Source organism: Podarcis filfolensis, assembly GCF_964270895.1.
Source record: "Podarcis filfolensis genome assembly, chromosome: 6".
NCBI lineage: Eukaryota > Metazoa > Chordata > Lepidosauria > Squamata > Lacertidae > Podarcis > Podarcis filfolensis.
Window position 1 is genome coordinate 30,776,877 of NC_139609.1, and position 27,566 is coordinate 30,804,442.

Below are 27,566 nucleotides of genomic sequence, written 5' to 3' on the forward strand. Positions count from 1 at the left end.
GTTGGAGGGGTTGTAGTGCTTACTGTTAATCGTTAAGTCGTGGCTGTTACGGCACCCATTTTTTCATTCAGCATTCGTTTAACCTCCAGTTTGCTAGTAAAACTGAATTACTGTGTTGCGAAATGATGCAGATCTAAAAAGTGTGTTACCAATGTGAAAAGTTTGGAAAAGCTCTGGCCTAAATCAACCTTAGTCACTTTGAAAACTGAAGTGTTGCTGAGGCCAGCTGTTAGCATACACAGAGAATTATGTGATAACAACTGAATATGTAGTAGATCTGGAAAGAAGCCTGATGTGCACTTCCAGATGTCTGAAATGATTACTTGTGATGCTTCCTGGCGTTGCTGCTGTTTCCATATTATGCTGTATACTTAATGGGCATACATATTAACAATATTAAATATTGTTTTTAATATTTGCATTAAGGCGCTACAGGTTCTAATTAATGCAAAACCACTTGTTATTTTATTGTCAATACGCACCTTTAGCCATGTGTGAAAATGTTGCTTACCTGTATATTTATTATGATACATAGTTTAGAGGTATGGAGGAACAGCACCTACAACCATATTGGGGAGGGGGGCATTTTCAACAGTCCTACAGTAAAAAAAAAAAAAAAGGCAAGCTGCAAATTGAACAGTACAGCAGCAGGTCCTTTTGGCTTGCGGGAGCTCTCCTGCATTGCAAATTTTCAAAGCCACACAAGGGTCTCCTCAGGTGCTCCCATGTCTTTGGATCAGTGTCATTCTAAATATGTTGCTTACAACAAGTTACGCTGTCCTGAATATGACAGTGGTGTCTTATGCAGCTAGTTGGTCCTGGAGGCGTATCTGTCTGGCACCTTCAGTACCCCAAGACGAGTCAGAATGGTCTTCTCTAGATCCAAAAACTCTGTATAATCTTGATTTGTCTGTTCTTCCATAAGTTCTCTTGACCGCTGGCCACCTAGCGCTCTCTGCAAGGAAGGAGGGGGTAAGTTATAAATACATTTTCTGAGTTGGAGGGGGAAAGTTAATTCTCAAAGCCTTAAAATATAGCCTGTTTAGGTAGACGATGATATACCGTATTTTTCGCTCTATAGGACGTACGCGACCATAGGACACACCTTGTTTTAGAGGGGGAGAACAAGGAAAATAATTCTCCCCCTCTCTGCTCAGCGCCCTTTCAGCGAAGCGGCAGGAGAAACGGAGCCCCTTCCATTTCTCCTGCTGCTTCGCTGAAGGGGTGCTGCGCAGAGAGGGGGAGATTTTTTTTTCTTGTTCTCCCCCTTTAAAACAAGGTGCGTTCTGTGCGGTCAAGGTGAGCGGGAGTTCCTTAGAAGCCTGGAGAGCGAGAGGGGTCAGTGCGCACTGACCCCTCTCGCTCCCCAGGCTTCAGTGAAGGCAACCCGAAGCCTCAGGAGTGTGGTGGGAGTTCCCGCTGGGCTCCGGAGGCTCCGGGTTCCTTTCGACCTGCTCTTTGGGGCTCAAAGATCCCTGAAGCCTTCAGAGCGCAGCACGAGTTCCTGCTGTGCTCCACAGGCTTTGGGTTCCTTTTGCTGAAGCCAGGAGAGTCTTGCTCGCACAGACCCCTCTCGCTCTCCAGGCTTCAGCGAAAGCAACGTGAAGCCTCCGGAGCGTAGAGGGAGCGCTCCCTCTGCGCTTCGGAGGCTTTGCGTTGCTATCGCTGCAGCCAAGGAGCCTGCATTCGCTCCATAGGACGCACACAAATTTCCCCTTAATTTTTGGAGGGGAAAAAGTGCGTCCTATAGAGCGAAAAATACGGTAATAATAAAGGACCCCTGGGTGGTTAAGTCCAGTCAAAGGCGAATATGGGGTTGCGGCGCTAATCTCGCTTTCAGGCCGAGGGAGCTGGTGTTTGTCCACAGACAGCTTTCTGGGTCATGTGGCGCAACGGAACACCGTGACGAGTGCCAGAGTGCACAGAAGCGCCATCTACCTTCCCGCCACAATGGTACCTATTTATCTACCTGCACTGGTGTGCTTTCGAACTGCTAGGTTGGCAGGAGCTGGGACAGAGCAACGGGAGCTCACCCCGTCACAGGGATTCAAACTGCCGATCTTCCAATTGGCAAGCCCAAGAGGCTCAGTGGTTTAGACCACAGCACCACCCTTTATCAGAATATCCCAGGACGCTGTGCAACATCAATGATAAAAACATAATGAAAAGCATGTTGAGACAGCCTGTTTTCTTGTTGCCACCCTCCACACCTCTCTGTGTTGGGGGGGGGCATAGAGGGCATCAGATAAGTGGTTGGTTCATAGATGAGGTGCGATTCTTAAGGTATTGAGGTCCTGAGACTTTATAAGGTCGACACCAGCACTTAGTAAATAATTATTACCGTACTTTTCGCCCTATAGGACGCACTTTTCCCCCTCCAAAAATGAAGGGGAAACGGGTGTGCGTCCTATGGGGCGAATGCAGGCTCCTTGGCTTCAGAGATAGCAACGCGAAGCCTCCGAAGCCTGCGCTTCGGAGGCTTCGCGTTGCTTTCGCTGAAGCCAGGAGAGTCTGCTCTTTGAGGCTGGCGGTGGGGGAAAGCAGCGCTTCCCCCCACCGCCAGCCCCACAAGCTGGGTTGAAAAGCCCGCAGGAGCCGCGCGCTCTTTAAAGGCTGTGCGGCTTCTGCTGGCTTTTCTATGGGGGGGGGGATATTTTAAAGAGCATGCCGCTCTTGGGGCTTTTCCCTGAGGAGGGAGAAGGGACTGACTGGCCGTTTCAGTCCCTTCTCCCTCCTGGTCGAAAAGCCCGCAGGAGTCGCGCGCGGCTCCTGTGGGCTTTTGCGGGATGTGGGGGAATTCCATCACCTCCCGCAAAAGCAGGGAGAAGGTCTTGGAGTAGCACACAGGCTGCGTGCAGCCTGTCCGCTGCTCCCAGAGCTGCGGGGGGGGGGGGGAATCATATTTTTTTCCTTGATTTCCCCCCCTGAAAACTAGGTGTGCCCTATGGGCCGGTGCGCCCTATAGGGCGAAAAATACGGTAAGTGTTCATATTCAGGGTACAAACCCTGCTTCTAAAACAAGAACACTTTACCAGTACAGCAGCTCAAACATGCTGTACTAAAAGGTATCCTTCACTGAATTTGCTACCTCAGACATGGAATCAGTAGGGGCTGGCCCATATTGGGACAATGCGCCATGAACCCTCACTTGCCTGCCTCAAAACTGGTCCAGGGGATTGCACTGCCTGTGACAGATTCCTCCTCAATCTCAGTGATACCTTTTTGAGAGGGTGAAGCAAAACTAGTATTTGCTGGCACTGCCTGTCATCGACAGTAGGCAGAGCTAGAGTCAGTCTCCTTGGCCTCTGCCCTACCAGTTCCGGTGAGCAGCAGCCGGTACTGCATGTCACATGCCCTTGTACAGATGCCATCATTTGTAACTCAGAGCCCACAAAGGCAGAAATTCAAATGCTATCTCTACATAACAGTAAATCCCCACCGCTCTCTGGTTTATTATGTTTTACATTATAGTTATTACGTTTTGGCAAAGGCATTCAATACATGCCCTTCCAAAAGCATTTCCCACAGAGGCTGGGTTCAGACACGATGCAAAACCATTGCTTATTTTAATGCTGAAACCATGTTTTGTGTAGGGTTTTTTTTTCTCAGCCAGAACTCAGTTCTGGACCTCAAGTAAGCACCATCGCCACTGTAAGAGAACAAGGGAGGTGTTAATGGTGAGTTCCAGAACCTCCTTTTCTAGAAAAATAGCACTGGAGCCAACCATTAATTGAAGCCAGTTTACAAAGCACTGTTAGTGCTAACCATGGTGCTCTTAACTGTGGCTATCACAAACCATGGTTTTGTGTAACGTCCGAATGAAGGAAGAGAGGAAGAAGCACAAGGGAAGATGGGGAAACCTAACCTTCCTTAAATTATGATTGTGGTTAAATTTAGCTGCCCTACACTGCACAGGGTCCGACTGCTTATAAACTAAAGGAATGGAAAATAAATAGAATACATGAAAAATAGGCACATTTTTCAAAACCTTAGCACTCCTAACTTTTTTTGTCACTTTAAAAGAATCTTACCGTTTTCTTCATCATATTCTCACGCTCCATATTCTCTCTTTCTTCTTCTCTGAATTCTCGCCGCTTTTCAGAAAACTCCAGATGTTTGACTTCTCGCTCAAAGTAATGAAGGACACTAGAACGCTGATATTCCAAGGCATTTTAAGGTTATGACAGAGGCATTTTAAATATCCATCAACGAAAACACAGTTGCCCCTTTTCCAGCCATGGGAGCCGAACCAGGTTTCCATATTACAGATGTGTGGGAAAATGAGGAAAGGAAGGAGAGAGAACCATGTACCTTCCTAATCTGAGCTGCTCAGAAGAATAGTGGGATTAAAATTTAATTTAAGAAAAGAACGAATGAGTCTCTTGGTAATTAGTTTCCCCCAAAATCCAGCCGCCAGAAGTTTGTCAGTTATGCCAATCAGAGGCTGCATTTAGGTCTTCTTCCCCGACCAAAGTGGCTGGCCAAGGTAATTGCCTGTTTTCCAGTTGAGTTCTGCTCACATTCCAGCCTCACTACACAATTGCCGGCTTTCTGATATGAGTGTTACACAAATGCAACAAACCATTGTGTTTGCACTTCTGATCATACCTTGTCTAAATGAATGGCACAGCCATTTTTCTCTGTTAGTCAACAGGATGCCACCAGATCATAGAGCTGGAAGGGACCCCAAGGGTCATCCAGTCCACCCCCTGCAATGCCAAGCCAACTACAACATGTAACTCTTAGAACCCCATGCAAGGAATCTTGTTTGTGGCTCCCCTGCCCCACTCCCCAGCCAAGTTTCTGGAACATGTTACAAACCTCATTGAGGGAAGGGTGGCTTAATGTCCACGAAATTTCCAAAACATGCAGGGTGCCAAAGTCGTCGGATACCGCTAAGAAGTGTTGCTTCGCTGCAAGAGAAGACAGAGAATGCAGAAGGAGTTGTACACAAAACACAGAAGGATTTTTTTGTGTTTAGTATTTATGGCAGAGAGCAAATGAGCTGTAAGGGTCAACTTGGGAACTCAGTCTCTTGCACGTTCTTCCTAGCCACCTTGCCTGTCCTGGTTTGCTCCTCCCCCAAACCTTATTAAACTGGAATCCCAAAATACAGTTTATAAGCCTATTTGTTCAGAGTTTGGCACATAGCTGTCAACTTTCAGATTTGAAAATAAGGGATCAGCAGCCTCACCTGTCCTGTGGACAGTCTACGGGATATCTAACAATCCGGGATAGCAGCGGGAAACGGCGCTGAAATAAGGGAATTTCCCGCAAAAAAAGGGAAGGTTGACAGCTATGGTTTGGCACGAGAGAGCTAAAAGCAGGAGCAAATATCTCAGTGTGCATACCTACTGTACCGAAATATCACAATAAAACGTTATGACTTCTAACATCCAAAGATAAAAGATTAACTCTCTACGTGCCTGACTGCAGAGCTAACTACATGTTCTATATTCATATGTGCAACTGAGTCCCAGTGCTATTTAAAAACAAAATAAAAGGCCATTTGGGGAGGATGGAAATTGGTGCTAACAAAACAAGGGGGAGAGCAGGAATGTGAAACCACACGGGGTGTCAGGAAAGGATTTCTCCTAGAAAACCACCTGGGAGTGGCGCCTGAAGCAGCTTTTCATATTTTAAAAAATGGCACCTGGACTCTGTTTCATGCATCTGCTTGTAATGTGTAGTTCACCCAAGGCCTTTTTTTCAGCACTCATTCCACTTTCAGCTGCTGAAGACGGAGGGTAATGCTAGACCAGCAGGCTTAGGCAAAATTTCATTGCTGCTTTCCCTATTCTTCCTTTCCCTTGCCATCTTATAGCCAACTGTGCATGTGATACAAGTTGATATCTCCATTTGAATTGCCTTCCTTTTTTTAAACATTGCCTTTCTTTCTAACCTGGCCCACCCACTGCAAAGTTACATTCAAAGTAAGGAAATAAGAAATACGGTACACTGACATACAAGAGTAAATCCAGGGTTTGATGCAAGTAATCAGTGCAATACAGACATTTTGGGTCTGAGATGCTTCATGAGTCTTCTCCAACAGGTCCCAAATGTCAATATTTCCATCTTCTCTCCCAATGAAGAAAACACCTGGCCTTGATAAGGACCACTGCCCAACAGTGTATCTCTTTGCTGCGCAACTTGACTCAAGGAGGGGACCGCTCTTCATTAAAAAAGCAAAGGCCAAAAGGAAAATAGTTACATGAAACAAATACCAGATTAAAATTGTTCACCTAACACTTCCATCTTCCTGTCTTTTTTGAGTATTCCTGCCTTTTCCCATCCCATCCCATTAAAATGGTGGCTGCGGGGAAATCCCCATTAAACTCTTCATCAACTTTCAATCATTATGCTGACAGGTCTTACACATTGTACAACCAGTTACAATTCTACGTGAGAGTGCTTTTAAAAGGATTTTGTTATATTTGGGTAGCTTAACCGCAACTGAAGAATACAGGAAGATTAAAATAGAAATTTATTGGGGATCCTCAGTTTATGGCAGGTGCATGGGGATATGATAAATTGATAAATTCATCAGATATCCATAACTGATAAATTCCACTCTGTTGGCAGAAGAAGCTACGCTTGCATCGTGAATTTATGCATATACATTGAAATAGTGAAACCTCTACACCTGTGGGGAACTGAAGAATATCCTTCAGTATGTCCTGAATCAGTGGGGCACAGCATTATTCAAACAGGTGCAAGAAATAGGGGTATTTTCATGTTTTTGTTTCTTGCAAAAAATATCCAATATGTTCCGAGCTATAACAGCTCTTGATTAGAGAATCATGGCTGGTTTTAAAATATTCTGTTGTATTCACTGAGAGGAGTCATCTACATATAAACCATCTGCAGGAAACTTCTCTTGAAGAATATCAAAGGAAATAGGTAAACAGCCCCCCCAAAAAACAGCTGAAAACACGTTCCTACCTGTTCCTCACACCTTTCTGAATCACCTTGTGCTACATTTGGAATGGACTTGTCACCCCTTTCTTAAGGATTTCCCATTCCAGAGGAACATACCGTGACACCTTCTTTCCATATTGCAAAATTCCAGCCTCCAACAGTGAGAATTATGTCTTTGAAAAACGGAGACCTCTGTACAGTATGAACAAGTCCATCATGGATGATGTACATGTTGGATGGCTTTTGACCTTACGAGAAAAAGAGAGAGAGACTCGTGTTTTGCATGTGCATACATTTGTCTCTTTGTCACATTTTATCTGGCTCTTGCAAGGTGTTGAACTAGTTGGTAAGTGACTATTCTGTGCCTTTTAAAGAGGTAAGGATAAAGAGAAAAATTGCTAGGATACCCATCACAGAGCTACAATTCCCAGCACTCTAAATGAACTAGAGTTGCTAGGATTCTGGAGGAAGCCATGATTGTTTAAAATGGCATGTGTGCAGATGTGAATAAGGCCTCAAAGTACAGGTCCATATGCCACATATTTGCACAAATACATATAGTTCCTCAGTGCAAATTAAAGAAGGTAGATTGGGTCTTACCAGCCCCACACATTGCCGTGTGCCCTGCTGCCCTTTAAGCAAAGTTTTTGTTTGTGTTTTAAAGGAGGGTCAGGAGATCTAGGTCCCTCCCTGCACAAAAAATTCCCAGGACTCAGACACCCCACCTAGGCAACCCCCTTGCATTGCCCCTTAACCTAATCTAACTAGTTCCTTTACCTACATCTAGTTTTTGAAAGATGCTCTGTTAATCTGTTCTCATCTGAACCCCACAGCACAATAATACATGCATGCATCTCCTTGAGTAATAAACCTTCGCTGCAGTGTGCGAGGAGAATTTAAAGTCCATATGAAAATTTGTCAGGAGTTTCTGCCAATATACCCGCGTGACTTCTCCTGATATAAATGTTTTGCCAAAGCAATATTACCCTGAAGACATGCACTTTTTAAAGCATCGCTTGGCTGGAAAACTACACAGCACAATTTGGAGAAGGGTAAATTTTCAACAGTGGTTTCGTTTTGATTCAACTGTTGCTTTGGAAATACGAAGAGAATTGAATTTATCCCCCATGCCCCATTGCTAGTAGTAGTGTTCTCAGCATTTATTCGCCTTTTCTACCTCTCCCTCTCTCTTTTACTCAGCAACACCTCTCTAATGCCAAACTCACTACTGTATCCTGTTCAGCTGAGTAACATTAACATTGACTGAAGAAACTGTTACATGCAGATTTTTTTCAGAACTGTGTTGTCCTTGGTTAGTTTAAAAAACCAAAACAAAAGCCACCCAAATCCCACAGCAATCCCTGTCCACCCAGAGAAATTCAAAGCATACTAAGCAGTCTTCCTGAGTCCCCATCTCTCTCCATCTTCCAGTCGGTATAAAGGACTTCACCATCCTGCAATGCCATAAAGTGAAATACTGGTCACAATTTTATTTTTTTTAAGCTGAGCTTTGATCTCTTTTGAAGCATACAAAAGTGTTTGCAAAATCGAAACAATTTCCTGCATGATGCCTTGTTTTTAAGATGGGCCACAAGCTGAGAGAATGAAGAAGAAATGCCGGGATGGTTTAAGAGGCGCTTTGAAAAAAACAAAATACTTTATGGTGTGGTTATTATATTTCCTTTAAGTTCAGGCCTTGCATTCTCCAATTGTCTCTTACCTCCCCCACCTTAAAGAACAATTGTACACCCAAATGTCGAACTTACCTCAGTCCCAACAAAAAAACTGCTGGTGACATTTTCTAGCAGCTTCAGAGGTTTCATGGACGTGGCCTGTATCTCGCTATATGGCAGCTTTTCCACAAGTGCCTCCTGTTTGACTTGGGGCTGTGTTTTGTCTTTGGAAGAATGTGGATAAAATCACTATGCAAATCATATAAACAAAAACTCTCGAAACTTTCCACATTCCTACTCACTCATTGCTATCATTTTACGTGTTTTGCATTAAAAACAACAACTACTAAGCACAGCAATCGTTCCCATTAATTAATGCCTTTCATCTACCATCTTTAAGCTCAGGTGGGCAGAAGGTGGCAAGCTATGGAAAATCCACATTCCAAAATTGTCATTGTCCTGCAGTTTATTCAGTTCGAGCAGGCACATCCAACAGGTAGATTGTGATCTACTGGTAGATCACTGGACGTCTGCGGTAGATCACTGGCTCCCCCAAAGCAGCTCAACAAGTTTGTCTCCCCGAAGAAAAGCTCAACATTTTTGCCCTGAACCCCTAAAAAACTGGGCTTTCGCCCTCCCAAAAAATACCTCAGCAAATTTAACCTGGACCCCCCAAAATGGGGTAGATCACTGCCAGTTTTTAACTCTGTGAGTAGATCGCAGTCTCTCGGGAGTTGGCCACCCCTGAATTAGAGGAGTTCTCAATAGAGAATTGTTATCTAACTCCCTCAATGGGTATGTTTCTCCGTGTTTTATGAGAGAAACTGCTGTCAGTTTCACCAGGTTATGTTACGGCGAATAGACATGCCCCGAGAAAAGAATGTATGGCATTTAATGAATGTGCTCTCTCGAACTCCTAGGGACCAAGGACACCTCCCCCCCCAAATATTTGAGGGAACCAGCCTCCTCCCCCCCCCCCGTTGATGAGCATTGCCATTAAAATGGTGTGTGTGCGACATGTCTTTTGATCAATTATGTGGGGTAGAGTGTACCTGGCCCCCCAATATTATATTCAAGTTTGCACCCCTGCTCCCTCCTCCCCACCTCTCTCCACTAAAAGTAGATTTAATAAGCACCCACATTACGGGTATAGTGTTGGGTTTAGAGGTTTTGCAAGCAGAAAGCTTAGCTTCCTGTGCTCCCCAAACCTCTCCCCAGAGGGTTAGGGGCAACCCTGAATGGTGTAGAAACCAGGTGGAGGGAGATATGCTGGCATCAGTCCATATGTATATATAATTCATGCATATATAATGTAAATATATATATACCTTGAATTTTGGTATGGTAATGCTCTTCTCTAAAGCTAAGTTTTATAGGGCTGTACTCTGCACCTGTATCTGTCTTGGGCAGGTTCACCTGTTTTAAGATACGAAGAGCATTGGACCGTATACTCCACAAAGAAACTTGAGTTAAAAGTTACATCACTTTCTGGTGTGACCAGACAGAAAGGCAGCTTACACATTCAGTGGTACTGAGATAAGAGGTCAGAAGCGTTAGTTGTGCCACGCGAGCCCTCACCAACCTGGTGCCTGCCAGGCGATTTGGACTACAACTCCCATCAGTCCCTGTGGGGCTTGCTGTCCAAATCACTTTTCCATTCATAAGTTCAGTTCCTTTCCATTTCCACATCAGATTGCATTTTCTTTTAAAAAAGGAAAGTCCTTATGTGTACTCATCAGCATTTTAGTATGAATTTCTCCCCACGAACACGTTTTCCTATGTCATTTTGCCTAATATACACCTTTTTCCAAGCAGGTTTCCCTCCATAATAATGCATTTGTGCCTGCTATTTTCACGAATGCACACTTTACCCTAGGGATGCGGGTTTTTTTTGGTAAACATTCCCCGGTTGGAGAATTGCACTGCGAAATTCAGAGCTGTGTGAATTTCGTAAAAGGCAAAAGATTTATACGATCTGAAGAGAAACCAGAAGGCCGGCTGTGTTTCAGTTTGCATTTTCTTTTGGAACATGTGGGTTGGGTAGGGCTTGCTTTTAAATGAATCATGTTTATCCACCATCCCTGCTGCAGAGTGGGACAATTTGTACATGCAATTTTAAATAATTTTTTTCCCGAAACATAAGATTGCTCAGAGAGAAACCTCACTGCCTTGAGGAGATGAAAAGTATGGTGGAGAAATTAACAATAAAACTATATGCTGTAGCCACATCATCCCTATCAATACACCTTGGCGGTTCTCCTAAATTCACAGCCCCGTACCTTAATGAGAGGCCTCCAGCAGAGATCCAGGTGTTTGAAGGTAGCAGGTACATCAGGCAGAGCCAAAATCAGCTTACCCTCCTTTTTCTTCTCACTTGAAGGCTGGAGAGTAGGCCTGTGGGCTCGGAGATCCCAAAAATATATTGTGCTGCGGAGAAATAGACAACGATAGAAAAGTTAGGTTGTAGATCCAGCCTGCCTCATCCACTTTCAGTGAGATAGCAGTTGTTTAGGAACGGCCGAATACATCAGGTAAGCAGATGTCACAGAAAAAGGAGCCCCTTGGGGTGTCAAAAGGATTACAGTACGCTACAAACGGACAGCATCCGGCAGGGTAAAAGGTGAGTCCCTACTGGGGTGCCAACCAGAAACAGGTCAAGATGGGAGGTGGTGGAGAAGTAAAATGAGCAGAAGAAAGCCCTAAATCCACGATTAATCTACAATAAAAGGGGAGGATTCTTATTCTCATCCAGCCCTGAGCAACTTGTGATTCATCCTCCAAGCCAAACGCAGCCCATTTTAGCTATCTGATAATCCCCTTTTTGCAGTTTCAGGTAGGTAGCATGAAACAAAATATCTTTCAAGCCTCTTGATGGGTTTTCCATACATGGCAGACTGGCTGTGGTTAGCTTGGGTGCACGTCACAAATTCTAACCTTGAGCATGTGGGGGGCAAGGTAATGCAAGTCAGTCTCTGAAGCCTCTCCTATTTAGAGGACTATTCCGAATGCCAGTGTGAAAGAGAGAGGCTTTCCTGCTCTTAGTCTTCCTTTGCCAACACACTAAATCTAACATCTATACACTCCACGGCACGTGCAAACTAAATGGCAATGGAGCTGCTGAAGAATACTCTTATGTGAAAATGCTCGTGCTAAAGTAAGTTTTTTAAAAAAAAGTTATGCAAGATTCCATAAAGCGAAACCTTGCAGGTAACATTTTTCAACAGCTTAATTGGTAGTATGGGACATTACTCGTCTATTGGTATTCAGTAGTTATTACACAAAAGGAGTAGTTGTTACACCAAACCTTATCAACCTGGTTCAGAAGTCACAATCTGTTTGAAGACACTGCCAAACCACAGTTTCCTGGTTATGGTATCACATGAAACTGTGATTTAGGAAATTGGGATATCTTTGCCAAAGGAAGCCCCAGGAGAGCAGGAGCAAAGAGGATGGGCAAGGAGGGAGCCTGCAGGCACACAACTCATTCCTGGTCCAATAAACCATGGTTTAAAAGTCGGAGATTGTGACATCTGAACTGGGCCTTGCCCAATAAACCTTGAAGAAGAAGAAATACTTACCAGTCTGGTGAGCAAGTGACAAGCTGTACACAAACTCCAGCTCTGTTTTCAAACATAGTGCCCATTCTGTTGACCTTAGAAGTAGCAAGTAAAACAACGTTTATTAGAAACAAAAATACAAAATGCAGTAGCTATACAAGTACTTTGGAGAAGGCATGCTCAACAGCAGGGATGGGGAAACTGTGGCCCCCCAGCTGTTAAGAACACAACTGTGGCTCTGTGATGGAATAGGGGTCTCCTAACAACTCCAAGCACCCTTAACAAACGACAGTTCGCAGGATTCTCTGGAGGAGGCCATGAAGGTTTAAACTGGCATGATGCTGCTATCAATGTATAGAGCAGATGGGGCCTAATTCAAATCTTGCCTCTTCCATAAACATGCTAGGGCACCTAAGACAAACCACTGCCATACCCCCTCGACTGCAGCATGACGATCGTTTGGCCTACCTTACAAAGCTGTTGAAAGGGTTGTTGAAATAATGTACGTAAAAAGTGTTTGGAACACTGGGGAATTATAATAATAATAATAATAATAATAATAATAATAATAATAATAATAATAATAATAATAATTTATTATTTGTACCCCGCCCATCTGGCTGGGTTTCCCCAGCCACTCTGGGCGGCTTCCATAGAAACCAAAAATACACTAAAATATCACAGATTAAAAACTTCCCTGAACAGGGCTGCCTGTATATTATCTATATATATATATTATCTATAATATATATTATATATATAGATAATATATATTATATATATTATATATATAGATATATATATTATCTATAGTCGCTGTCATGAGGACAGGCTAGAAATTCACACTCAACATCTGTATTCACACTCAACATCCATATCACACAACTTTTTTTTAAAGGGCACAAGGGAAACGGAAACACACACACACACACACAAACACGAGTTACAAGCGTATGCAGAGTTTTTCATGCAATAATTAAATTTATCTCGTTCACCAAAACACAACGAAGAAGTATGGCGTGAAGCAGCCCTTTGAAATTACACGGGTAATTAATACTGAGCTTAATATGCATGGGTTGCTTAGTATAGATCACTGTTCCTGTGTTGGTCCCAGACAGTTATACAGATGTAGCAAATAGGGCATTATTTGTAATTTTTCTCTTTTGCATTAACGGTACAAATATGAAATACTTAGGATGGACTCTTACCTCAAAAAACTCTGGCAACCACTGTATATCTGTTATTACTGATTTATGGCCATATTCGATGGAAGAGACTGCACAGTATCTCACCAAGTGTGGCTCCTTCCCAACTTGTTGTTCCAGCATGAAACTTGGCTGAAATTGAACACAAATTAGTGTCCACTAATTTCCATACATGACAGAATCATAGAATGCTGAGAGTTGGAAGGGACACGAGGGTCATATGTTATCCAACGCCCTGCATATAGTCTAACCCCCTGCAATGCAGGAATCTTTCACCCAACCCAGGGTTTGAACCTGCGGCCCTGAGATTAAGAGCCTCATGCTCTACCGACTGAGCTATCATTTGCATCCACTGCATGACCCAGCTCTTTCTAGTTTTTCCATGCTTTCCTGGTGGGCATTGCTTCCTGCATCCACTTGCCATTCCTGTTTTTATAGTGAATAATTTTGGATACATCTTGGGGGGGGGGAACTGCCAAGCATTCATTGATACAACCTGACCTATCAAGCTAGCCCATATTCTAGGAATTGAGTGAAAATTTTTTCCACATTTTTTCGTCTATAAGTCGCCCCCATGTATAAGATGCCCCCTATATGGGGGGGGACTCAGATTTAAGAAAATGGGAGGAGAGTGACATTATTTTTTAGGGGAAAAACTTATACATGGAAAAATGCGGTAATACTTTTACATTGTATAAGCGTATGTTTTTCAGGGGCAACTAAAAGCACAAAGCCAGTTTCCTTTCACACCTGAACTACCGTATTTTTCGCTCTATAGGACGCACCCGACCATAGGACGCACCTTGTTTTAGAGGGGGAGAACAAGAAAAAAAAAATCTCCCCCTCTGCTCAGCGCCCCTTCAGCGAAGTGGCAGGAGAAACGGAGCCCCTTCCATTTCTCCTCCCGCTTGGCTGAAGGGGCGCTGCGCAGTTCTCCCTCTCTGCTGAAGCCAGGAGAGTCTTGCTCTCCTGGCTTCAGCAAAAGGAACCTGAAGCCTGCGGAGCGCAGCGGGAACTCGCACTGTGCTCCGAAGGCTTCAGGCAGCTATCCCTGAAGCCTGGAGAGCGAAAGGGGTTGGTGTGCACCGACCCCTCTCGCTCTCCAGGCTTCAGCGAAAGCAACACGAAGCCTCCGGAGCGCGGAGGGAGCGTTCCCTCTGCGCTTTGGAGGCTTCGCGTTGCTATTGCTAAAGCAAAGGAACCTGCATTCACTCCATAGGACGCACACACATTTCCCCTTAATTTTTGGAGGGGAAAAAGTGCGTCCTATAGAGCTAAAAATACGGTAGTCCCTTTCAGATCCCTTGAAAGGATCGTTACAAATTTCAAACACTTGTTTCTTCAATAAACTATAATAAACGGTGCAATGTGTACATGCTCAGGCCTATGGTACTTTGCTCCACATACTGCATGCAATAAACAAATGCAATGTGGGAACTGGGCATTCACTTTCCCCGGTGGTCACAAAAATGGAAATTGCTAATGGCTGTAGCTTTGGGGTGCCTTGCAGAAGCATCTTGCTGGGAGGAGAGAGCAGAGCCGAGCTGTTACACTAGCTTCCTGGAAGGTGGGCTGCTGTTGCTCAAAGGAGAGGGGAAAGGGAAGGGAATGTGGTGGCAGGGACGTCAGTGTGACATGAGCGCACCAAAACAGCCCATCTCATGCTCCTGGCGGGGCATTTGCAGCGTGCTAGCTTCTCTCCCACCACCTCCTCTCCCCTTCTGGCAAGCCACAGCGACCCACCTGCCAGAAAGCGAGCGTGGTGGATCTGCCCCACTTCCAGCCCCTATGTTACCCTTGTGTGCACACAAACGAGTGCTCTGGAAAGCCTGCAACTTCATCCATGCACAGAAGAAAACGTGAAGCAATTCTCAGTGGTTCCTTGAGGAATTCATGATACGGAACGCTAAAAGCAGAATCTTTAAAAGTACCAACCATGTTAACTGTGGCATTCTTGCTCCCGCCTGTACCGGACTTCGCATTTCGTAACCTCTCTTCGTATGCTGAAATGTCCCACAGTACAACCTGGAATGGGAGGGCAGAGAGGGGAAATGACACGTTAGAAGGCAGATTGTCCTGTTTTAATGGACACTTTAATGTGCCACGTGATGGAAAGGTAGAATAGGACTCTACAGAATATGCAGAGAGGGCCAGCTGAGCTCACGGGGAGAAAACTGTTTTGTACTAATAGGAAGGGAATCATTTTTATTTTTTTAAAAAACATTAACATGTCTCCGGTACTGAGGAGTCCCACACAATGGCATGGGGATTCCAGGCGTACTTCAATAAACCCTGAATTATCTAAACGAGGGTGTGATGCAACATCTAGTGAGGCCTCAAAGTACTCATGTAGGCAGTGTTAGCATTCTGAGCAGGGCTTGGCCAATGCGGCACCCCCAGGCACCCATGGACCCACAGAGGTCTTCCCTGGCACCCATAGGATCCCACTCCTGTGCTGAAAGTAGGCTTGAAGGAAGCATTCTGCTGTCACCAAAAGAAGAGGTTGCAGTGTGTGCTTGGTTGTGGTGTGTATGTGATGCCCCTGGCATTTTCTCCAGTTTGCAAATGTGACCACAGACCCCAAAAAAGGTTGGCAACCTCAGATTTTGAGGGTTAGATGAGAATGACCAGACCCTGCATGGGCCTTAGCCCTTGCTGGTCCCTCAAACATCTGCAGGAGCAACTTATTCCACAATACCGATGTAGAAGAGGTATGTTGCGAATGCAAACAAGTAGCTGAAAAATAATGGAATCCTAACCTGTCCGTTTATACAGCCTCCTGCAATGATGTTGGGATTGCTTGGGGAGAACTGAAAGCAGTAGATATCTTCAGGGCACTCCAGCATCAGCTAGAAAACATAAATATCCAGGGAGGAATAGATCAGATCTGAGGACAGCCTTATGCTGAAATTATTGGTTCTGTTCTTTAAACACCTCAGAAACATTCAAGCCCTCCTTTAAATACCTGGGGGTGAATTGGGTCTGCGAAGCTCCAAAAGAGAATTGGTGCTTTCCACAAGAGCAGTCGCCCAGAGTTGTTCACCCGCTCCTCGTAAGACAGTCGCTCCGTTACCGCCACTGCGATAATCCCTGATTGGAGACAAATGTCATTTCACCTTTTGCAAGGGTAAAACTTTGCGTCCGTTTAAAGTGGTCCATGTCCACACTCAACCACGCTGTCAGAAATTGCGGCAAGAATTGTCCGGGGCTGTTTTAGAAGAGGTGCAAATCCTAAAAGCCAATCATCACCTTCACTTCTTGATGTCAGTGAATTCCACAAGCATTATGTGAAGCATTGCTGTCCTCAGCCTTTTACTAATCAAGTTTCTGGGTCACCTAACGCGATGGTGGCAGTGGCAGTGAAGAAACAAGTCTCTTATCTGCTCTGCCGACATTCTTCTAGTCGTTACAGGCACTGCTTTATATTCTGCCTCCTAAGTGGAGCACTTATGCTCAGGGCTCTAGCCTGCCTGCAGCAAGAGTCTTAAAGTAGCATGGGTTGCCGGTGCCCGGGGCCGTGTGGAAGGCATGTTGCAAGGGAGGGAAACGGATGCGAGTACGCATGCACATTCAACGGCCTGACAGTGTCTGCATCACCCAAGAGGTTGCAGCCTCCGGGATAAGAAAAGGAAGTCGTTCCCTTGTTTGGAGAGCTCACTTCCTGGGTTGCATGGAGAAGCCATTTTCAATGGAAGCCCACACCTGTATTGAGGCAGTGCCAGATGTTGAAATTTTGCACCCCTAACAATTTTGGGCCTGGGGCAACCACCCCGTGGGCCCCCATGCTACGTCACTGGTTTTAACGTGCAGCTTGACTCTTAAGAGACTGCAGCAATAACATTCGTTTCACTTTCATTTCTGTTACAGCTTGCCTAGCGTGAGGTAACCCAAGTTTGCTAAAACGGGGGTAGCTAATGTGGTGCAGTCCAGATGTGTTGGATTCCAACTCCCAGCATCCCTAGCCACTGACTTCTGGCTGGGGCTTATGGGAGAGTTGAGGTCCAACAGGATCTGAAGGGCACCACGTTGACTACCCTTGTGCTAGCATGTTACAAAAGATTTCCTCATCTCATTTTCCTTTGTGCTGCTGATTTGTTCAGAGAAAGGGCCAGTGGAACGGGCACAGTGGCTAATCTTTAAACCCAAGACTTCAGAACAACCCTCACAAAGTTTCTGCCCACAAACTGAACGCTCTGCAATCTTTACCATAAATGGTTGGGTGCCAGCAGACGCAGCTCACGGTCCTGTCCTTGAGGTAATGCAGGTCTGTGAATGACTGGTACTCCTTGAGGGAAACGTCGGACTTGCCTGCAAAGCCACTTTCGTCTTCCGCAAGGGCTTTCCAGTCGTCAAAGAAGGCATTCAGGATCTCATTCTGCTGCAGTGCTATTTCAACTCTGGAACGGGGACATTTTTGTTTTGTTTTGTTTTTAATAAATTCAGATACTGCATCTCAAATCGTGGTATAGTGTAGATTTGTTATTTTGGGGAAGATGCGCTTTTAATTTTTAAAAATAGTGTCACTAGCAATAAAGGATTATGTGCCATGGCTTCTTTATTTGATACTGTAGACCAGTGTTTCCCAAACTTGGGCCTCCAGCTGTTTTCGGGCTGCAATTCTCATCATGCCTGACCACTGGTCTTGCTAACTAGGGATGATGGGAGCTGTGGTCCAAAAAAGCTGGAGACCTCCCAGTAAGTTTGGGAAACATTGGACCAGAACTATTATACAGATTTAAGGCACACGTTTGAGAGGAAGACATTTTCTACATGACACCAGGAGCTGCTCAAGATGCTGGAGATAAAAAATATGTCCAGGTGCTTTATAGAGTGGTCATGTGTCCTCCTTTACAGAGGACAGTTCTCTGTTTAAAGGGCTGTCTGGTTTAAAGATTAAGAACCCTAAGGAGGGAAAGCAGAAGTCTTTGAGATCAACAGTTTTATATATAATTTCTTGGGCTGAATACTCCTCAAGCCACCCTATCCTCATATTTTAGACTGCAAGAAATCTTGCCTACGTCTCCATACAGAACTTTCAGTGGACCTTGATACTTCACCTTAAAGCCACAGAGACAATGAAGTCTTTCAGGTCTTCCGATGACAAATACTTTTCTTTTTCTTCATCTGAAAAGTCCCTTGGAAAATACTGCGTTGTTGCGTTTTTGGGGTAGGTCCTAAGGCAAGTGAAAACATACTGTTCAGAAAAATTTGGGAGGGAAAAGGAAAATCCAAAACAATGAAGGCAGGATTGATGAATCCTCATTACCTATCGGTAGGCGCCAGGCGAAAACATTTCTCTATAACTAGGCCTTTGGCTGATTAACATTCTACGGCCTTTTGAATGTGTTGGGGGTGGTGTATTGGTTTGTTGTTGTTTCATTATGTATTTTGTGTTCACATTTTGTAGTTTTATGTTGTGAACCGCTCTGTGATCTTTGGGTGCAGAGTGGTATACAAATTTAATAAATAATGAATAATAGTTGTATTAAGTAATATGAGAAGTGAAGAACTTTTTGTGTGTGTGCATCAGCCCCACCTAATAGCGTGCCTAGTCCCATCCCCACAAAAGAAAATGTAGTTGTTTGTTAAGAAGTGATGTTTGAAGTACATAATCTCAGGGAATAGTCAGAAGACATATCCCTGGGAATGATCGGAAGTTGCATAATATAGCAACCACACCATACCTTTAAAGTGCTATTATACCACATTAACAGTACACTGGTACCTCAGGTTAAGAACTTAAATTTGTTCCAGAGGTCTGTTCTTAACCTGAAACTGTTCTTAACCTGAAGCACCACTTTAGCTAATGGGGCCTCCCACTGCCGCTGCACCGCTGGAGCACGATTTCTGTTCTCATCCTGAAGCAAAGTTCTTAACTCGAGGTACTATTTCTGGGTTAGCGGAGTCTGTAACCTGAAGCGTATGCAACCCGAGGTACCACTGTAATGGATTCCACCCCCCACCCCCAAAAAAAGAAATCATGGGAAATATAGTTTGTTAAAGGGGCTGAGAGTTGTTAGGAAAACCTTCACAGAGCTACAGCCCCTACCACCTTTAACAAACTACAGTTCCCATGATTCATGAGGGGTGGGGAGGAGTCATGACTATTAAAGTGCTATGCTAGTGCTATAACAGTGTGTTGTGGTTAGCAATCCTTGTTAAAGCTAAGCAGGTATAAGTCTGGTCAGTAACTGGATGGGCGGCCAAGTAGGAAGCCCACGTATGTTGCCTTGAACCACATCAGGCAAGAAAGGCAGGATGTAATAAAAATAATCTGAAATTGCGCACTCTGCTTCATACCACTCTGCTTGAAAGTAAATTTTAAAAAGTGAAAGGTGCCCGATTCTAGGTTTCCCTCCATTCAGATAACAAATGAAAATAACATGGCCTGAAATTAGTGGGGGCATTGTTTCTTTTTAAAAATGATTTAAAATGGTATATATATATATATATATATATATATAGAGAGAGAGAGAGAGTGAGTGAGTGTGTGTCTTATACTTACCATTTTGTTTGAGTTCCTGTTTCTTCTACTATCGGGACAACCTGAGTGCCAACATTTTTCTCAAGCTGCCGAATGGTAAAGTTCTTATCGAAATAACTCGTACATTCCACGTAGCCGTGTTTAGGGTCAGCCGAAGCGTTTCTGTTGTGAAATTTAACCCGAGCCCCAAATTCTCTCTGCCGCCGAGAAATCTTATATTTAACCTGAAATTTCAAACAAAATATTTCTCAATGGAAACTCTTGTTTTTGTACATTTGACTGTGCATTGTCTTGAGGGTATGGCACACAGCCATAAAACAGAGAATAACAGATCTTTAAGATCTCTTACAGGACCTGCATTTGATCTGATTTTACGACTATTTTTCAACATGCTCATCATTCCCCCATGGGAAGGAACAACTGAACACTTGAGATGTGCTTGTTATGAGACCAGTTTGTTGGTGGAGTAGTCTCAAGTATTCTCACCAAACCTTCTCATCCACATCCAGAGGTCCTTTTCTGTGGAGTATTTCACAGGTTACCACCTCATTTTCTCTGCTTAAAATCCACACCTTGGTCAAGGCTAGCAAAGATTCTGTAAGAGTTAGGTTCTCGTTTTCTAGATGCTTTCTAAATCTACTCCCTACTCAGGCTTTGAAATCTGAAAGATTTCTAGTCAAAATTGGGCAACACAGGATCCTACAAGCTTATTGCTTTTAAAAATATAGTCTATTTAAGACTGTTCTTTAAAGTAGACAGTCATACTTTGGCTCTCAAATGTCTTGGCTCCCAAACGATCAAAAACCGGAAGTGAGTGTTCTGGTTTTCGAACGTTCTTTTGGAAGCCGAACGTCCGACGGGGAGCTTCCTGCAGTCAGTCAGAAGCTGCGCTGTGGTTTCTGAACGTTTTGGAAGTCGAACAGACTTCCAGGACGGATTCCATTTGACTTCCAAGGTACAACTGTATAAGACACTGTTAGGAAGACTGACCTTTGTCGTTCTTTCCTTAACCGATTCTTCTTCAATTTCTTTTTCACTTCCAAGCGAAACCCAAGGTTTCCACACAGGAGGCTTGTACACATATTCTTCTGGGGTGCCCTCTTTGACCTCCCCTTCCTCTTCCTCTGGCTCGGGAGGCTATCCGGAAAAATATTTGCAAAGGTATCAATACAGAGAGTATCAATATGATACAAATAAATATAAATGCATTATTATTTTTATTTAAAATGCCTTACATGTAAAATGCTTTCCTTGGCCTCTTCCGTTGCAATAAGATAAAATATTTGCCCATATTTTAATTCCCTGTCAAAGACCACCAGAAGTTCGTCCCCAGGATATTCCTGTGTGAATACAAACAGTTGAAAAGTTTTAAGCAGTTTTAAATGATTTCTACATCCAACTATAACTGACAGTTGAAGGAGTTGGATAGGTTTAAGCTTGGGAAAAAGGAGACCAAGGAGATCTGATAGCCATCTTCAAATATCTCAAGGGCTGTCACATGGCAGAGGGAACAAGCTGGTTTTCTCCTGCTCTGGAGGGTTAGGGCTCGAACCAATGGATTCAAGTTACAAGAAAGGAGATTCCAACAAAACATTAGGAAAAACTTGAGAGTAAGAGCCATTCAACAGTGGAATAGCCTCCTTCATGAGGTTGTGGACTCTCCTTCCTTGGAGATTTTTAAGCAGAGGTTGGATTGCCATGTGTCATAGATGCTTTTGTTTAGATTCCTGCATTGGATGGGGTTGGACTGGATGACCCTTGGGGTCCCGTCCAATTCTACGATTCTATGACATCACTTTAATACTGATGGATTGGAAGGTTCTCCGCTTACGTTTTTGGTCTAGCACTAACTGCTTCAGAGGAGCAGGGTCCCTTAAGCTTCTTCCTCAATGTATCCTCCTTCTTCCCATTACTTTCTAGAATGCCCTCTGCCTGCCAATGCAACTGATTTCTTTCTAGATCACAACTGCTCATCCCACACCATATACTAGGGGTCATTTCTGGGGCCCATAGGTACATTTACAAACCAGAGATACTGTTGTGGGCAACACATACACCACAGTCCGGGTTAATGTTGGGCATTCCTTTTGTGAACCTCATGCCTCCATCACAGCCACTTCTAAGCTTGTGCTCAAAAGGACTTTGTTTGCCAGGAGGAGTAACAAATCTTAAGTGAAATGAAGTTAGGCGATCAGTTTACCGAATTCTAGCACAACCCCCGGTATACAACATGCCCCGACAGGGTAACTCACTAAGATAATTTTTTTGAAAGGATGGAAGTCAGAAACTGCAGCTCTTGCTTTCATGTCATCGATGATGTCCTCTCTCTTCAAAAGTTTGTGAGGGTTTTCCGCCGTGACATCGATGTCAGCACGGCAATTAAATATCTCCTGAGTTTTCTCAGTGAGGACCAAGGGGAAGATTTCCGGGTGGCCTGAAAGAGTAAAGAACAATATAGAAACACCTCTTCTTAGAAGGCTTGCTGTATTTCAAGTACCAATTTGTCCCACACACTCTAGAATTCTTCAACAAGTATAACTAGATACTTTTAGTACCCTTACAAGCGTTAGTGAAATTAAACGAGATTCCCACCCCCTCACAGCAATACCTTTTTACTTCTTTTGCCATATACTCTTTCCATACTTGATGTACGCTGCCCTAAAATGAAACCCCTTTATTGCAGTTAACGAGGCAACCACCGTGGATATATTATGGATGGAAAAGAGCTCAGTGGCTCAGGGTGAAGGAATTTATGTCCGTGAAGATGTCAAGGACAGGCTTTTTTATTTTTAGACATTTACAAAGCTGAATGAAATATGAATTTGGGAATATTGATAAGCTTTACGTACACATGCTTTGGGGGGAAAGTCTTCACTCACTTAATCCTTTTTTTTTTTTTTTGAACTGACAAAATGCTAAATCCTATTTTAATCCGGCTCATCCAGAAATCTAAATCCCTCAGCAAACGTCTCTCACTTAATATGTTACATTTCATAAACCCTACATTTATCCCTTAAGCCCTGTCATTTCTGGTCCTCCACTGCACCTGCTCAACTGCAGCTATTCATTAAAACCTACAAAAGGAGGAGAGGGATGCCTGGCACGTTCGTAAGTTTGGCACCAGGAGCCCCAAGAGAAATCGGCTTGGAGATATTTTCGCTTGAGGCCGAACGTACCCACAAGCCCACTGAGGGCCACACAAACGGCCAGAAACCTTCTGCAGATGGAGTAGGCCAGAAATGGTGGGCCCGATAGATGGATAGATGGATATTATCCCACCATTCCTCCAAGGAATTCATGGTTCTCCCCTCTCCATGTTATCCTCAATACAACCATGTAGGGTAGTTTAGGCTGAGAAACAGCGACTTTCCCAAGGTCGCCCGCTGAGCTTCATGTTGAAGCGGGAATTTGAACCAGAGTCTCTGAGATCCCAGCCCAACCATTGCACTGCACATGCCAAATGTCTTATGAGATACAGTGGTACCTCGGGTTACAGACGCTTCAAGTCACAGACACTTCAGGTTACAGACTCTGCTAACCCAGAAATAGTACCTTGGGTTAAGAACTTTGCTTCAAGATGAGAACAGAAATTGCGTGGCGGCGGCAGCGGGAGGCCCCCTTAGCTAAAGTGGTACCTCAGGTTAAGAACAGTTTCAGGTTAAGAATGGACCTCCAGAACGAATTAAGTTCTTAACCCGAGGTACACTGTATTCTACTGTATTCTACTTAGCACTTAGCACTTTGAATCCCTGCTAATTATCTGCTCCTCTTTTCCTACAACTTCCCAAACGTCTTCTGTGTTATTTACCCCATAGCTAAAAGGCAGAAGATGCAACTTCTGAAGAGAAATATTTCTTTTTTTCCTTTCACAGCTAGCCTTATGGCCTTAAGACTCTGTCTGCTACATATTCTTCAAAAAACTGTTTTTTCCGTGTCGAACTTACCCATGCTTGCCATTGATAAATCCACTTCTTCATCTTTTTTTGCTGAAATGAGATAAAGTGGGGTCTTGGCATAAGAACGTTAAGAAGAGCCCTGCTAAAGCAGACCAAGGGCAAATTCTTGTCAAGTATCCTCTGGAACCGAAGGCATGAACAACCCACTCACACCATTGTCTTCTCCAGTATCTCTTATTCAGAGGTTACACTCTATTACACTATCTGAGTTTGCTTGTTTTCCTTTTCTCTCCCCATCCCTTTTTTCCCTCATGACTTTTAGATTGTAAGCCTGTGGGCACAATCTCATGTTTCTGATCTGTGAAACAGTACATTTTTTAGGCGCTTTAAAATAAAATAGCTATACAGTAATTATATTTCCACCTGGAGGTGTCATAAAACGATGAGGACTAGTATACCCGTTGAATTCCATTTTAAAGCCTGCTTTCGTCAATCAATTTCAGTGGGTGAGCTCTAGCCTCGGGGCTGCGGCTGCTAAAATCTCTTCCATTCGCAAGGCCCCCAAACACTTTAAAGTTGCACTTGGATCATTTCGGTTGTTCTTTTCATAGCCAGTGTGATATGTATATGTATGTATGTGTGTGTATGTGTGTGTGTGTGTGTGTGTGTGTGTGTGTGTGTATTCTCTCTCTCTCTCTCTCTCTCTCTCTCTCTCTGTGTGTGTGTGTGTGTATGTGTGTGTGTGTGTACATAATACTGGCAGTTACATTTTCAGCCCTTTCCTAATAATTCCCAACAACGCGTTGGATCCCAAAAAACACAATGGAAGAAAAACTATGGAAGGAAAGTTTTAAAAACTCAGGAGGGCAAGTCCACACTGATACATTTAAAGCACATCCAACACACATTTAAAGCAGGTGACACCCCTCACAAAGAATCCTGGGAGCTGTAGTTTGTTCAGGGTACTGGCAATTGTAGTTCTGTGAAGCCCCAGTTTCCAGGATCTTTTTTTTGGGGGGGGGGAGTCATGTGTGCATCTGCCCTCCCAACTCTACTGCTACCCTCTGTTCCTACCACAGAAATTGGCATGGTTTGGGATGGGGTATGGTAGACTCCGTAGGGGAAAAGGGAGAAGTCTAAAACCACAAAACCAATGCAAAGCTACCCAATTTTGCCCAATCCTCCAACTTTTTCAGGAAGTGCAAGGGATTGTGGTGAAGAGGGGGTTGGGGGAAGGTGCAACTTCATTCCACATGTGCTTCCTTCACCTGATTATTCTGATTACCCAACCCACTGAACTTACCACTTTCGCTTCTGCTACATGTTGAGTTTCACCCTGGCCTTTTCAAGGAGCGGTCTTAGCTGAAATGGAGGGGTGGGGGAGCCATCAACAATAACTGAAAACCTTCAGCTTTTGAGTACAGTCATACCTTGGATCCTGAACGCCTTGCAACTCAAACGTTTTGGTTCCCGAACGCCACAAACCCGGAAGTGAGTGTCCTGGTTTGTGAATGTTCTTTGGAACCTGAACATCTTATGTGGCTTCTGATTGGCTGCAGGAACTTCCTGCAGCCGATTGGAAGTCGCGCCTTGGTTGTCAAACATTTTTGGAAGTCGAAATGACTTCCAGAACCGATTCCGTTCGACAACCAAGGTACGACTGTACATGAAAACATCACAGAGAAATGTTGTTGGGCATACTGTCTTGACATCCAAATTCCCGACAAATTACTTTCTTTAGTTCCACAGTTCTGCAGTACTATACTTACCAGCACTTCTTTGCTTCCCTTTGGGTGAGCCTTTTGGCGATCCTTTGGGCGACTTTTTAGGTTTCGGCGATCCTTTAGCTTTAGGTTTCTTCGCTGAACCAGGAGCAGAACGCGGTACGGGAGTCTCTGCGCTTTCAGCCATTTTGAAAGATTTCTGCCCGGAAAATAGGTGGCACATCAATGTGGATAATGAGGCAGAATTCAGGGGGGTGGCTTAAAAACTCATTCATAACATGATAGTTACATCCCATTAGTTGAGAGACAGTGCTGGCTGAGACATGGGAGTTGTAGTCCAAAACAGCTGAATGGAACCAGGTTGGCAAAAGGTTGCCTTATGTGCTACTGAGGCAGAATGATGTTTGCTTCAGTTTAGCCCAAGTCATTTTGCTGCTCCAAGCATTTTGCTGCTCCCAAGTCATTTTGCTGCTCCTGGCTCCACATCTATCATTAGAGGCCCAGATGACCTCCATGACTAGGAGTACATTTTACCTCACCACTGTCATCCTTGTGCTGGTCCCTTCCAGACTGGTTTACTGCAATGCACTCTTTGTGGGGCTGCCCTTGAGGTTGGTCTGGAAGCTTCAGCTGACGCAAAATGCAGTGGTTTGACTCCTCACTGGGGCGGGACATTGCCAACATGTCACCCCACTCTCGAAAGACTTGCACTGGTTGCCAATTAGCTGCCAGGTTAAGCTGAAGATACTGCTTTGGTGAACAAAGCCCTATGCAGCTTGGGACCAGAATAGCTGAAAGATAGCCTCACTCTTTATATACCCAGCTGATCACTGTGCTCAACAGGCTAGGCTTCCTGCAGATGCCATCTTAATAGAAGGTCGGCTCTGCACAAGAAATTGGGCCTTTAGTGCTGTGTAATCCCTCCCCCTTCCCTGAAAGACACCATCTTTGTTTTCTTTTGGATACCTTCCTCTTCCAATAAGCCTTCCTGCCTCCTTCTGATTTTTCTGAGTCTGAATCTGTATTGAAATTGCTTTTCAGATTTGCCACTCTAGGCTAGTTTTGGAGGAAGGGTGGGATACAACTGTAACATACCCTCCGATATTTCTCTGATGAAAACAGGGATGTCCTATTCCATAACAACAAACAACAACAGTTTTATTATTTATACCCAGTCCATCAGAGGCCCGGGTTGCCCCAGCCACTTTGGGTGACTTCCAACATATATAAAAACATAACAAAACATTAAACTTAAAAAAACCAAAACCCTTCCCTATACAGGGCTGCCTTCAGATGTCTTCTAAAGGCCGTATTAGTTACTTATCTCCTTGGCTTGCAGGGGTTGCATAATAATAAAAAAATAAAGAGGATGCTCCTTGGGTAGAGCATAGCTATGCGCTATTTGAGTGTCCTTCTGTAACCTTGCAAGGTTGCTTAGGACAAATATATTAGGTTACATGCTGTTTCATTGGCACTCCCGAGACTATCAACACACCTAAATGTGAAACCGGGTTGGACTAAATGACTGACTGCACAGTCCTTTACAACTCAGTGATTCTACGATGATAAGACTGGGGTCTAGGCAAGTGGTTGCTAAAGTCGTATAGAAATCATAGCTCTGCTAAAGCAGCCAGTTCTGTTCTTAAAAACAAAGCATTAATGAATCGCTTAAACAGAAAAGATGAATGGAGGAAGATTTTTAAAAAGTGTATGGGGGGGAATAACTCCAGCACCATCATGTGGAAATGATGTGCATAACAGGAAACAAAATAGCAACTTCATAATTTGAGTCACTGTTTTTATTTTTCAAAGTGTCACCATGTTTAACCTAATGCTGCTATACCAGAAACCGAATTCTAACAAAGCAGATAACAAAAGAGATGGGAGACATAGGATGCGATCCAACCCAAGTTAAGTGCTAAGCCTGATGTCACATGGAGAGATTTGAGCAAATGCTTGCTTCTTTCCCTGTGTGACTTTCAGGTAGGTTTGCCATATGTGCAGAATTTCCCAGACATAGGTGGTACTCAGCCCCAGAAACAGTGGAAATTGCTGAAACGCCCAGGAAAACTCAGACAAACTTTGCCAAAGAAAGCTCAACAACTTTTT

General features: G+C 44.0%; 2 protein-coding genes across 6 annotated transcripts in view; one reads left to right on the forward strand and one right to left on the reverse strand.

Moving 5' to 3' along the window:
• SYDE2 (synapse defective Rho GTPase homolog 2) overlaps positions 1–4,227 on the forward strand; it is a 54,070-nt gene extending 49,843 nt beyond the window's left edge. For 2 of the 3 annotated variants that reach the window (XR_014549626.1, XR_014549627.1), the window contains exon 10: positions 4,103–4,227. The gene's annotated coding sequence lies outside the window, so the exon portion shown is untranslated. Of the gene's footprint in view, positions 1–925; positions 973–4,102 lie in introns of all 3 variants that reach the window. The other variant, XR_014549628.1, reaches the window with a different exon arrangement.
• DNAI3 (dynein axonemal intermediate chain 3) lies at positions 443–25,644 on the reverse strand (the record flags this gene model as incomplete). 3 transcript variants are annotated; one of them, XR_014549634.1, is made up of 22 exons in its annotated part: positions 443–955; positions 4,032–4,154; positions 4,822–4,913; positions 6,014–6,172; positions 7,036–7,166; positions 8,309–8,372; positions 8,685–8,815; positions 9,920–10,007; positions 10,871–11,018; positions 12,170–12,243; positions 13,357–13,485; positions 15,289–15,378; positions 16,113–16,202; positions 16,319–16,443; positions 17,560–17,750; positions 18,411–18,527; positions 19,859–20,061; positions 20,828–20,974; positions 21,073–21,177; positions 22,090–22,271; positions 23,782–23,823; positions 25,503–25,644. XR_014549634.1 is itself a non-coding variant. In XM_083620611.1 (22 exons), the coding sequence occupies 22 exons, from the start codon at positions 25,642–25,644 to the stop codon at positions 809–811; spliced, it is 2,766 nt and encodes a 921-aa protein (XP_083476737.1). In that variant the 3' UTR covers positions 443–808. The 3 variants fall into 3 exon arrangements, 1 of the variants encoding a protein (XP_083476737.1); XR_014549635.1 differs by having other exon boundaries at positions 5,968–6,172; positions 6,943–7,166; XM_083620611.1 differs by having other exon boundaries at positions 5,968–6,172.
• Positions 25,645–27,566: the final 1,922 nt, after the last annotated feature.